This window comes from Pipra filicauda, unplaced genomic scaffold (assembly GCF_003945595.2).
Source record: "Pipra filicauda isolate LSUMZ 115617 unplaced genomic scaffold, ASM394559v2 scaffold214_size1419223_pilon, whole genome shotgun sequence".
Taxonomy (NCBI): domain Eukaryota; kingdom Metazoa; phylum Chordata; class Aves; order Passeriformes; family Pipridae; genus Pipra; species Pipra filicauda.
The window spans coordinates 502,951-516,984 of NW_024104326.1; the positions used below are offsets into that span (position 1 = coordinate 502,951).

Here is a 14,034-nt window from a genome sequence, read left to right on the forward strand (position 1 = left end):
TATTTATATGGTGAATATAAACCACACTCTTTTTCCAAATTATTCCACCATGGCACTCAATCAACTCAAACAGAAGGTTTAACTAAATGTAAAGGTGGAAAATTGTATTTTATCTGGAATGAGAGGACTATTAGCCCTTCCCTTTGCAAAGTAACAGAGGCTCTTTAGGGATCAAAAGTAACCAAGACTTCAGTCTTACATTTCTGCTGAAAGATACTTTGGCCACAGAGGTTAAACCAAAATATTACATCCAAGTACATGTTTATGAAGTGCTCAGATGGGATGCAGGCATCTGTTTTATAGCTAAACTCAGGCAATTTAGTTATGTATTTGTCCATATAAGCAAAACTGATTCAATTACCACTACATTCTTTTGGTGTATATATATATATATATCTCTATATATCTATATATATATATATCTTTTAGCAGCATACGATGTGACTTGGCAATATTCTTGCAGACAAAAGCACTTGTTACTGCAGATCCCTAAAAATACCATTCCTTTTTGCAATGGATAAGGAGCACAGGATTTCTCATCATGATAATGGATGAGATTTTGTCTAAAAGTAACAATCCCAATTAAACCACGCTTTCAGAATTCAAAAATGGGGTTTCAACAACTCTGAAACATATCACAGAAACTACTCACAGTGACTTCTGCAATCTGCCTCAGAAGTGCTGTAGGAAACAACTATAACTGTTTATGAAGCAGTTGATATTTAAAGAAAATCTAATTTAAAAAAATTAAAGCACACCAACTAACAAATTAATAACCACTCCCAAACATTATCATTTTGAGCGGAATGCTTCTTATGAAATATTGAATGTGTGTAAACCATTAATTCTGCCTTCATTACAGCCAGCTTGGTAAAGAAATGCAGATTGCTTTAGAAAAAATATGATCCTTGTCATAAAGTAAACTAAATAACCACATCATTTCACACTTACAGAAGATCTTCCTGCCAAGGATGAAGATGAAGATTATCATAAAGCTCCTCACGGGCATCATCTAACTAAGCCTAATCACATCCCTACAAGGGCAGTTAGTTGTTGTGGTGTTCTCTGCATACATGGTCAAATGAGAACAAATATGTTTACACCTCAAGAGCTCACTGTGAGGTAGTGAGTTGCTAGGAATACCACCCTGGACTACCAGCTCCCTTACTTTTGCTCTCACAACTGGATCATCAAACTATTGCACTGTGTGGAATCCATCCAAGTGCAGAAACACAAGAAGTACAAACCAGCTCAGGTGTTCTGACAGTTACATGAAGGTTTTCATTAATAAGAACTAATAGATGGTCACCAAGGAGTGAATTAATGTAGTCCTGACTTGCTTTCCTACTTTATGTCCCTTGTACCACGGAAGTAGGACATCAGCTTTATTCTTACTTCTTCCTTTATCACTTTCTGTATTTAATTATTTTTATTATATTTTTTTAAAATATAGAGATACCCTGGTTGCTATTTCTAAAGGTGTTTACAGACAGCAGGAACATAAATCATAGGGGTAATTGCCAAGCACTAGGCATTTAAGCCTGGTTTGTCTAACAGTCTTCAAGTTTCAAATGCCCTGATAAACCACCACACTAATCTCTTTTTTAAGCACAAGTACACCATGCTTTCTAAATCTCCACATAGACACAGTGAATAGAAGGCAATTGCCTGAGCCTGTTGTTAACAAGGTGATATACCTTAAGGGACATATCCTGTTCTTTTATGTTTCAGCCAAAGAAATTAGAGCATTTTCTGAAGTTTCCCTTTCACTAAAGTACACCCAAAGGAAAAATAAATGGTGCATACAAAAGCACTATAAGCCTTTAGGAAAACCACATGTTGTTAGACCTGTGTACCAAAAGACATACTAAGCGACTTGTTGAATAAAGCAGAAGGTATACTAAGCAAGAAAATACATATATTTACTTGCACTCCTGCCTAAATCACAGCTAGTGAAAGCAACAATTGTCTGCAGAAAGATCTGATCTCAGGGCAACTGGAAAGTCAAGATGCCTCTACAAAATAGCTCTGAAAATTCCTGCTAGATTTTAGTTACTATCTTGGACACCCTCCTAGGAGTCTTTCTGGTGGGAATGATCCCCAAGAAACATTGTAAGGGATGTTGAGAGTTAAAAGTCCACTTGCTTTCGACTGGATTCCATCTAAGGTTCAACACTTAATGTTATAGTCTTTTGCCTTACCCTGTCACAGATCCCAAGTGCAAAGAATTTTTTGTAGGATCTGGACAGGGATAAATAAATACAGATGCTCTCCATGCAGAAGAAAAGAAAACCAGGTAGAAGAACCTTCTGTTTTCTACCCAAAATATGTGCCTCCACAGCTAAAACTGAGCAAAGGAAAATGGAAACAACTGATAATAAATAAGAATTGGTCTCTCACTCAAGTAATATAAACAAGACAAACATGACTTTCTGAGTTTTTAAAAGTAATTCTAAGCTATAACATATATTTGCTGCAATAATACAAGTCAATTCAAATAACTGAATTCCAGTAGTTCCATGGTAGTCATGCTCTGAGAGGTATCATCTCTTCCAACTTCTTCTATAGACTTTTTGGGCATATTGCTGACTTTTTACTCTCTCTCTCTATTAGACTAAAAGTATAATTTTATTTTATCTCAGAGCAGTATTCCACAGCCATTAGCTTTTTACCCATTTAGAATTATACTCCCTTTCATTTTTGGGAACTGCATAATGTTCTGGATTTGACATTCAAAAAGTTAGGCCTCCTACATTAAACACCTAATCCCAAAGTAGCACATTAGGGATCAAAAGTGATCAGTAGTATATCAGGTAAGCCATTTTAGCAATTTTTCCATTTAGTCATTTTACCTATTTCTTTGCCTTTTGGTCCCTTTTGAGTGGTATTTTAGCTCTCTCCACTTCACACCTCTGGATTATAAGTCAATGTGGTCAGTCTGCTACATATGCCGAAGTGAGAGCTTTTGTATCTGTGTCACCATGTTTGAAATACACATCAGAAAAAAAAAGTAATAACATATACTCACACATCATAATTTGCCTTTAAGGCTGAAACCTGTGCTGAGTGGTGTTCATGCCAATTTTACTGAAAGGGAAATCAAAGCATCAAGCCACTATGTGACTTATGCAAAGTCACTTGGGAATTCTGTAACAAAATGGAACCAAACTGAAACACCCCATGACATCCATGTGCTAAGGATAACACAGCACTGGCAGGACACTCATGCTTTTCTGTAGTGGTAGCTGGAAACACAGCAGGACAGTCCACAGCATCTCACGTGGCACCAGATACTTCTGTTCTGCATACTTGTGCAAAAAGGGAGGTGTATACTTCTGACTATCAGCTGGAATTGTTTCCTAGACCTCCTAAGCTGACTTTGTTTTCTTAAATAGACAACACTTTTCCAAACTGAGACAATAGAGTATATATTTTTTAATAATTCAGGTAGGGTTTGAAACTTAAGACTTCCTAATTTTCAATCTTCTAGAAGTGAAAGCAGACTGAGAAATAGCCTTTTCTGGCCATTACAATATAGGAGGGTGCCTAGCCAATCTGAAGTGTTCAAACACATTTTTTTTGGCAAGAGAAAATTTTCAATTATATCTCCTGGAATTTTATGCATTTCCAATACTTATCTGCCTTCTGTTGAATTTCTAATAGATATTGAATGCCTTTGGCTCCACGTCCAGAATCCTTGTGCCAAACTAGACTCTGAAAGAACCTCATGTTTTGCTGATAAAAATGATAATGCGAATACATTGTTTTTGCATTATTGCTTGTTTTTCCATTTAGACTTCAGTAATTTAGATGAATCAAAACAAATCACAGAAACCAATGGTCAAATGGAAATAGAAAATGTCATATATTTTGATTCTTCATGGAAAACCTCTTTGTTTAGCTCTGTTTAATGTAGGATCCATTAATCACACAGTGGTAATGTCTATATTTCAACCAGCTGACCAGTTTAGAAATTATTTGTGTCCTGGGTTCCAATCAGTACCTCACTGTTCAATTGAGAGTTTCACACACTTTTGGAGCATCCCCTCTGCATGAGCTTGTTCCAGGTAGCCTTCTTAGCCCAAGACAATTTATGTTAATAACACCTTAGAACCATTTTAACTGCCTTCTAATCCCCATCAGTTCTTACTCCACCAGCTACCACTGATGAATCATCCTTTATTTTTCAGGATATAGCATCATTAATTTGGGAAATTATCTTCTCTACAGTTTTTTATTTATGTATCTCAAATTCTTGTAGTAGCTATACTTGGAACATCTTTGTGTGTTTAGGTAATTTATATTCTCAGTTACCTTCCTTAGTAAGACAAGTGCCAGTTGTATTATATCTTCCATATTTATATTATATCAATCATATCTTAATTAACAATAAAATAGATGAGCAGAATCGTGCAGTCTTCACTATTATGTTCACAGGATTGTTATGGCACTTCATCATTACTGCACATGGGAAACAAATTGCAGAATTCCTGCCTACCAATATAAAATTAGTTTTCAAGATTTAAGTGTGTAATAAATTAGAAAATATTTCTCTTATAGTAAATTTCTTCTGCAGCATACCACTAATTCATTCTTCAGAATAACATTTCCACCCGTGAAGCAGAATGCACTTTATTTAGGTGAAAAGAAAGAAACAGCATGTCTTTACCCTCCGCACATCTTTGCCAAAGGTTTCGCTGTAGCTTGTGCCCAGGATTTCAAATTGAACATAGGGGTTGGCACCATCTTCTCTGAACTCCATAACACCAGTAAGCCCAGTTATATGGCCCTGAGGAAATAAGTTTTAAGAAGTTTAGAATAGAACAAATTTACCTTTATAAACACTCCTCTGCATTAAAGATAGGCAAAATCTGCTTTGAAAATGCTTACAGTGAACTTAAATGTAGCAATTACATGTCCTTAAGTAGCTCAAACCTCAAACCAGTGCCAGACAAAAGACTTTAATTTGGGGGTTTTTTTCTTTCTTTTTTTTTTTTTTTTTTTTTTTTTTTTTTTTTTTTTTTTTTTTTTTTTTTTTTTTTAAATTTTTTTAGCACTAACACATCCACTGTTTATGGCCATCAGGACATCATTGTTCACAGAAACAGAGTCCAGAGAAGAGAAGGACTTTGGTGGACTATGAGACAACAGCTATTTCAGTATCTACTTGAACTGAAGCATGTTCACTTCTGGGTCTGAATACAAAGGCATGAAACTCCAGTCCAAAAAAAAGAGTATGCCTGCTGTGCTCCCAAGAGAGGCAGGGGAAAAAAAAAGTTATAATTGGAAGTATCTCTGTGAAAGTATCACCGAGTTTGATTTTGGGTTTGTAGCAAAGAAGCTGGAAGTGACACCAAAGTTTGAAATAATTTAGCAACAAAGAATAGCATCATTAGGACTGATCAGAATGATCAAACTGAATCTTTTTACTGGAGGAAAATTATTTCATCCATATATATTGGGAAACAAGGGATTTCCTCATAATAATTTCTAAAGTTAGGATAGTAAAAAATGAGGTTTTTTTTTCCACTAGTATTCGTGATCAAATAACTTTCATACAAGAAGCCGCCATGCATCTACAAACCACAGTACTGTCCATATTTGAGTAATTCAGCAATGCTGCAAGACAGTGTAACTGTTAGTGACAACTTAGCTAAATCAGATCCCTACAGTACACAAAAACATACTTATCAATGCTCAGCTAACATGCAAAGCTAGTTGAGTTTAGTAAATGGAACAAAAGTCTTAAACCACATCACTGGTTGCCCCCCTGAGCTCCTTAGGTTGTTCTCTTTATAAAATGCATGCTTCCATTTCTACAAATGACTACTCCTAATCGTGGTATCTCCACAGAAGGCGGCTGTGAGAACAACAGAGGTAAAACACACACCACTGGAGCAACACTGCAATTTCTGCAATTTGTTTGTCATAAATCATTCACTCATTTAATAGCTGTGGATCATTCCTGGTAGTTGTAAATCACTTGCTTTTAATAAATCAAAGAAAAGTTGAATAAAAAACCTCTTCAAACGCTCGAGTAGAAATGAAACAATTCTTTCAATTGCTCACACGACTGTGGTTTTTCTTTTCTCACCTTCTTAATAGTCTCTAGCATGGATCTCCCTCCATTCCAAGGTTTGGTGGATTTCCTCATGCAGTTCAGGCTTGCCATGCTGTGCCATTTCCTGTCCTCCAGTTTTCTGTGGAAAGCATTGGCCAGCATGAGCACACTGTCATAGAGGTACAGGTTGGAAACCTGCAAGCAATAATAAGAATGAGCCTCTTTGTTTATTTGAGCACCTTTTAAAGAAACTGCAAAAACCAGCTAATAAAGTGAACAAAAGTAAGGCATAAGTAAAAACTAAAAGCTGGGAATGTTTGACATGTTCAATAGTCAGGGCATTTGAGACAAATATCAGTGAACCTGGGTCCTTCTGGCTGGGGGACTGGCTCACATACACTGCCTGAGCATTACCTACACCACTGCAATGCAGTGCTGTAAAGTAAGAGATCACACTTCACATATAAACTCAGCTAGAGAGGGAGTACAGCTATCTATCAATGAAAGACAAGGATTGCTACTTTGTCAGTCCTTTCAGCAAGGAGAGAAAGACGGAATAGAATTAAGTTGTTGGGGTTTTTATTCCTTTGAGCAATCTCCTTGGTAATTTCTGGCACAGCAAACCCACCACAGTGCATGAATGCAAACTAATGCAACTGTTTAGAACAAAGGGAGGGGACATTACAGTATTATTTTGGTCTTATCATCTCTCTCCACCAAATATACAGGAGACTAGTTACTATGCTTCTTTCTGTGGAACTATTGATTTTAGTCTCCTTATTCTTCAATTTACATGAGAGATAATGAGAACAATAATTGAGGATAAGGGCTTCAGTAAGAACAGAACACCACACTAGTAATGCTGAGCTATGTATTTCATTTTTCAAATCAAGACATGGCCAGCAATACAACATCAGATCTTTGACATGTAGTGGTATGCAACACAGTTGATAAAACTTCAGCAGTGGGAGTTTGCTGAGAAGTGATTTAACAAAAATAATTAAATACTCTTCACCTGTTTCCAGAGTTCACATGCACTCTTCTTCAAACTTACGCGCAGGAGGTTTGATTTACTCTTTACTAGATTCAAATCTCCAGTTCACATAATTTGCAGAATATGGCATTTTTTAATTATTATTAAAAATATATTCTCCCAGCTGAAGGCTTTAATCAGGGTGATCCATGAATATGCCATTTATCTTCTGTAATATTTCTAGTTCACCTTAGAAAGTGATGCCTCGAGACCAGGAAGGGGTTACATGTGGAAGTTAATGCAGCTGCATACTTCCTATAAAAATGTCATTCTCTAAGTGTGCCAATAAAAGTGTCACTGTGAAAGCTTAAACATGTATTACTGTTGCATCACTGGCTCCAAGTAAACTCCTGATATCTCTAAGATTCTAATCTTCAGAAACAAAATGTTTCATGTTCCATAATCTGGAGTTCAACATAAATTGATAACCTAGGCACTTTAAAAAATATTCTAGTATAAGTAAATCTGAACAGAAGATATATAAACAAAAATTCATTTTGAAAGAACCAAAATACAAAGCAAATACATGAAAAAAAAGGTTGAGAATACCCACAAATTTGACTAAATATAAAAAGGGATCTTAATATGAAAATAATACAGACCTTATGAGAAACTATCAGTGAGAATCACTTCCAGCTGCCAGTGACACCGTTATTCCCTTCTTTTCTTTTGAGCCTTGTTGAACAAGCAGTCCACATTACCTATATTTGCTATTTTATCCAGTTAATCCTTTTCCTTTAAAAACAGTTTTCAAAGTAGCTACTTTCCAGATTTCCTTAGTAAAGAGTTAGTAAGAGTCCCAGCAACTAAGTTTTCTTCTTCTCAATTTCATTTGTTTCCCTAATCTCCAGATATTTTCCAAACAACTTCCAAATACAGCAACCAAGTGGATCCTTATTATTCAACAGGGCACTTTTCTTCTCCTAGGTTAAATTACTCTTCACAGAAAAAAATCAAAACAAACCTCAGATCCCACAAGATAAACCACACACCACAAAATCCACTTGCTTAGAAATAGGTTTTACATGCATAGGGAAAAATACCATTTCTTATGTACCATCATGGTCCTTTTTGCTCCCCACTGAGTTTTATTTCACATCCTCCCTTTTAACTGACAACTCATTGTCTGTTGCCTTGGAACTGCCACAAATCAGGAATGCTTTGGGTTTTCTCTGTTTATCACTTTTCTTTTGCAGTTCTAGAAAACTGCAGCCTCACACCCAAAAACAGTGTGCTTGGTATGCTAGCAGAGATCTCTAGGACAAAACAGAAGATGCACTTGGGTACATTGTTTTCTTACTCTTTCTACTTTTTCTGCTTTTGAAGAAAACACCCCAGTTCTGCAGGTATAACTTACTGAGAGCTTGTGAGAATTGTGTTGAGGATCTCAGCCTACATGACCATGCATCCAACTCAAATTACCTTATGCTGCAGAGCAAAACAAACCACACCTGTGTTTACCAACTTAATCCTTATAGTTTAGCTAGATTTATAATGGAATTTGTATCACTATTGTTCCATTAATTTCTTTTGAAAAAATTGTATAAACTGAGTGACAGCAAGAAAGGGTCTGCACAAGAGGAGTCTCCCTCTACTTATACCCTTCTATCATATATCTGTATTTCCTCCTGTACCAAGGCAGGAGGAAATGTTGTAGAGAATACAGCAAGTTACTTTTTGCCATGAAAAGAATATTCTGCACGTCTTGTTGTACACAAATATCCACTGGTATTTCGCCACTCCAGTTCTCTTCTACTGAAAGCCTCATCCAAAACATGAGTATATGGTGGTTTCTAATCAGCAAAATTCTAATCAGCAAAATTCTAATCAGCAAAAAAACATACTCTATCCAGAAATAACCACATGCATATATAACTATATTTTCTCACTGAAGGTCAATATCGTACTGAAGAGTAAGTTGAATCTTATTCACACAAGCAACACTTCTTTTTTTTAGAACAGAAAATGTGCAAGCTACTAAAAACCCAGCATCAAAACTTCCACAACTAAGGGTGGATCTGTAACATTAAGAAAACAAATTCTCTTTTTTTTTTTTTTAAATATTTTCTTTGTTCAGTCTGCTAGTTAAGCCATAACTTAACACAAAATGTATAACTCCACTCTATAAAGGGAAGCCTTTAAAATTTATACAGCCTATGAGTCAAGGCATCTGGTTTTGCACAGTGATCAAAAATCAGTGCATAGACAGTGTGTTTATGTAGAAGAAGAGAAGACAGGACGTTCACATGATGTTATTGTTTTGGTAGTCCTCTAGGCTGAGTCCCTTTGAAGTGCAAAACACAGTCAAGAACAAAAAATATCACCATGCTTCAGCACAGTGGGCAGAGCAAAACCCAGCTCCTGACTATCCACTGTAGTATAAACTTACTGTCTTTACCTAATTCCAAATGGGAACTAGATTTATGCTAGAAAACAGAATTATGCAATCAGGTCCAATCTGATGCCTGAGTAGTGTTCTGTGACTGTAGCTGAACAGTTGATTCCTTCAATACCTACAGTAAGATATATTATTAAATTACTATAAGGTATATTTTTATCTACTTTTTTTTCTAATTCCTTTCTGAGGTAGACAAAAATACTTAAACACCTCAGATATGATCCTCTTCTCAAAATAATATTCGCTTTCTACTTGAATTCATTACCATATATGTATTCTCTTGTAGAAAAAAAGTTACTTAAGATACAGAAATTCTGGCCTGATGTCCCAGTAAATTCAGGGATATAATAATTTCCTCTGTTACATTTTAACACAGCAAAATCTCTGCAGATGTCCTAGATCATATCTGCAATCTGAGTTTGCTGTAACCTCCAGAACAGTGATGCTTTGAGAAGAAAAAAGATTTGGCAGTCATAGCCTGTATACACTTGAAACTGCAACTGCACACATATTTTAATTTTCAGTGAACTATCAAAACCCCTGTGAGTACAGACATGACATTGAAAGAGAATTTGTGAGATATCAGTGGTTAAGCCATACTCCAACTCCACCTGTACTGTCAGAGGCATGAGAAAAAAGTAAACTTAAAAATTAATCTTCAGGTAGCATTCAGAATTCATAGCAAAGCAAGAGACAAGAAAAACAAGGAAATGTATTTGGCTTCTTTGGGATTTCAAAGCTCTGGAGCATTTTTTATTTCCCCTATTTGTATATTCACAGGGGAATAGGGGAGGGAAGGACATATATCTGCCTGAAGAGATTCCCCTTAATAGAATAAAAATTCCTAGACTAGAACAAAGTGTTTAATTTCAGTCATGTTTGGAGGAAGAGACAGTAATTTTCAGTTCTTCTTTCACTCCATTGCTGACAGCGTAAGAGCAGGAGGTACTGAAATGCTTTTTAATCTATCTGCTATAAGAATGATGGTGACTGCTTCACCAATATGTTAAAGATTGTGCTTGTACATGAGTAATTTTAGGTATGTTCTAGTTTATCTTCTGGAAATTATTCCAGACTTTATGAAGTTCTCTTTCGTATTAAAGAAATAAATCCACCATACACTAGTAGACAACAGCAGAAATTTTCAACAAGAACGGAAATCTATCACATTATTAAATATCATTTCATAGAGGTTTCTATGCGAATTTCATGAGATTTTCCAGAGTGATTTTACTTTTAAAGTTATGTAGGAAGATAGCTTTTAGCTCCTTCAGGAGGACTAATCAGAGACAAGTGTTCTTCTGGGAAGGCCAGCAAGCCACAAAAACTGACCACAGCTTCTGAGTTCTCCAGGAGAACCAGGAGTCCAGCCAGAGAAGAATGCTGAAGAGACCAGCTGGGAAGGCAAGCTGACACTGAGATGCCACTACTTCAAAACCTCATTCCCAAGCTGGGCATCTGTACCTTGCTGCTGCCAAAATTGCTCTGTGAGTAGCCACAGCAGTCAGCTCCAAGGATGAAGCAGATGGAAGAGGAGCTCAGATCAAGTGCAGCCTGCCAGCAGCAGAAACACTTGATGCCTGGGGAGTGGTATCATGGTGGCTGCATATGCACAGACCAGCATGCCCTAAAACTGTATTTCAACTTTCAGAGTTCAAGTAGTGCCAGAGAGAGTTACACACTCGTGTCTCTAATGGCAGAATGCATCTTACTCAGAGCAGCGAAGATGGATGGGTACTTGTGGTATAATGGTGTGCTTACAAAGACATTGTCGGAGTGGAGAGACTGAAAATTTAACCTGTTTCATTCTCTTAAATAAGTTTCATAGAATCATAAAATGTCTCGTGTTGGAAGGGACCTTAAAGATCATCTAGTTCCAACATCCCTGCCATGGGCAGGCATGACATTCACTAGAGTGGCAGGTTCACTAGAACGAGCAAGTTGCTCAAAGCCCCATCCATCCTGGCCTTGGACACTGACAGAGACGGAGCATCCACAAGTTCTCTGTCACCGGAGCACTTGTCAGTGAAGTCTGAGGCAAATAAATCATTGAGTACCTCAGCCTTCTCCTTATCCTGGGTAACCAGGTCTCCTATTTCCATTCAGAGAGAGTTCACAGTTTCCCTAGTCTCCCTTTTATCACCAACTGTACCTATAGAAGATTTTATTTTTGCCCTTTACTCCCTCTCCAGTCTTAATTCTATCAGGGCTTTAGCTTTTCTAACCCGATCCCTGGTTGCTCAGACAATTTCTTTGTATGTCTCTCAGGTTTCCTGTCCTTGCTTCCACCCTCTGTAGGGTTCCTTTTAGTGTTTGAGTTTGTCCAGGGGCTATTTGTTCATCCATACAGTCCTCCCAGTATTTTTGACTGTCTTCCTCTTTGCTCCCCTGAACTCCAGGATGGTGAGGTTGCTGTGCACCCTCCTCGCTGCCCTAAGGATGCTGAACTCCACCATTTCATGGTCACTGCAGCCAAGGCTGCCCTGGAGCTTCACTTTCCTTACCAGCCCCCTCCTTGTTAGCGAGAACAAGGTCCAGCATAGCACCCCTCTTCTTTGGATGCTCTGTCACTGGAAGAAGAAAGCATTTCAAGAACATCCTGGATTTTTCATGCCCTGCTCTGATGTTTCTCCAAGAAATACCAGGGTGGCTGAAGTACCACATGAGGACTAGGGCCTGTGAATGTGATGCCACTCCTATCCATCTGTGCAGAACCCTCACGCTCTCAGTCTTCCTGGTCGGATGGCCTGTATGGCCACTATAATGCCATCTGCCCCTGTCCTCCCTTTAATCCTGACCCCTAAGCTCTCGGTGAGCTCCTCATCCAAACCCAGGCAGAGCTCCATGCACTCCAGCTGGTCATTGACATAGAGACACTCCCTCCTCATTTCCACTGTCTGTCATTCCTAAAAGCCTGCACCCTCCCATTCCAACAGTCCAGTCACAAGAGCCATCCCACCACATCTCCATGATGCCAATAAGATCATAGTCCTGCAGGAGCGTGCACATCTCTAACTCTTCTAGTTTATTCCTAATGCGTGTTTGCATAAAAACATTAAAGTTGGGCCCCAATGAAGCCAACTTACTGGCTGAAATTCCTTTGTGCTGCTCTTCAGGTGGTCTCCTGCTGAGCTGTGATCCTTTTCCAGGCTCTGGACATCTCTTGCTGGTGCTCACATCATCTGGTAGGAGTGGGATGGACTGAGATTCCCCTCCCACGGAAATTTTAGTTTAAAGCCCTCTTCACCAGCTTGGAAAGCCTACGAAAGAGGATGCTCTTCCCCTTCTGTGACAGATGGAGCCCATCAGCTCTCAGTAGACCACGTTTCCAAAGAGAGCCCCATGGTCCAAATATCCAGACCCTGCACCAGTGTTTGGGCCCAGGTACTTCCTGAAGTTTGAGGTCTACACTTCAGCCTCTCCCTTCAGCAGCTCCATCTGGGTGCAGGCACCAGCCCCCACTGGGGTAGATGGTGCAGATCTCCACTGCAGAGGTGCAGCCTCTGCCTGCAGATGATGCCCACCATTCTGCACTGAGGGTCAGGTAGGATGAGTGCCCTTGACCTGTGCAGATGGTCACAGAACTACCTGGTTACTGCGTTATGTGGACTTCAGCTCTCTCCACTCAGCTCCTGGAATGCTCCTCCCTCCAAGGAGGCATCTTCCCTGCGTGCCCTCCCACGTGAATGGCTAAGCAAACTCTGCCCACCACGTCCTGGTCCACATCGCTCCCTAGGGCTGCCTCTGGGAGAGTGTGGGCTGGTTCCTGTTACTCCTGGCCCTGCCCATGCCTTGTCAGCCACTCTTGGTTTGCAGAAACCACTGTGAGACTTTGCACGAGTATGAAAATGTTCTAAATACTGAGAGAGAACAAAATCACAGCCATCAGCCTGGTGTTCATGAGAAAAGCAGAGTCAAAAAACAAACATTCATTAAGGACTCAAATGTCAGCTTCAAACTTCCAAAAGGCTATTTATTTATTATCACTGAAGCAACTGAAATAAAATTAATAAAATACCCCTAAAACCGCAGAAAGACAGGCCTATTATTCTGACAGTAAGGAAATCTAACTTGTGTCTGATTTAGTGCTTTGCCCATTCTAGTTTTAAGCATCTCAAACAATGGGCTTTCCAAAGATTTCTTTGGAAAAATGCACTCTCAGAATCTCTTTTTAATTCATAAGCAGCTCTTATTTGCTTTTTCATTTTATCCTGTTTTTACTGAGTTATACATTTCACAACACTTTTCCCTACCCACAGTTTCTATTCTCTGAATGTTCACTGTCCTTCAGCTGTTCATTATGAGTAATTAACATAATTATGAGTGTTTTCTTCCCCAGTATGTTTTATAACAACATGTTAACAATAATACGAGGCCTGGGTTACCCTGTAAAGCTCAAGTTTGTTAGCTGGAGGCATTGGCTTCACTCATTAAACATCTCAAGAATTTGGCACAGCTAACACTAATCATCCAGGGAAAGTCTGGTAGGAGACATTTAACAAAGAAAACAACTGAACATAACTAAGAGTCAGACAGAAGGAC

At 38.4% G+C, this 14,034-nt stretch overlaps 1 protein-coding gene across 2 annotated transcripts in view; it reads right to left on the reverse strand.

Annotated features, from left to right (window-relative positions):
- Window positions 1-14,034, reverse strand: part of GRID1 (glutamate ionotropic receptor delta type subunit 1) — a 525,483-nt gene that overhangs the window by 101,297 nt on the left and 410,152 nt on the right. For both annotated transcript variants that reach the window (XM_039381152.1, XM_039381151.1), the window contains exons 7-8: window positions 6,095-6,256; window positions 4,670-4,789 (exon numbers count right to left, since the gene is read on the reverse strand). In XM_039381152.1, coding sequence (XP_039237086.1) covers window positions 4,670-4,789; window positions 6,095-6,256 — 282 coding nt within the window. The remainder of the gene's footprint in view (window positions 1-4,669; window positions 4,790-6,094; window positions 6,257-14,034) is intronic.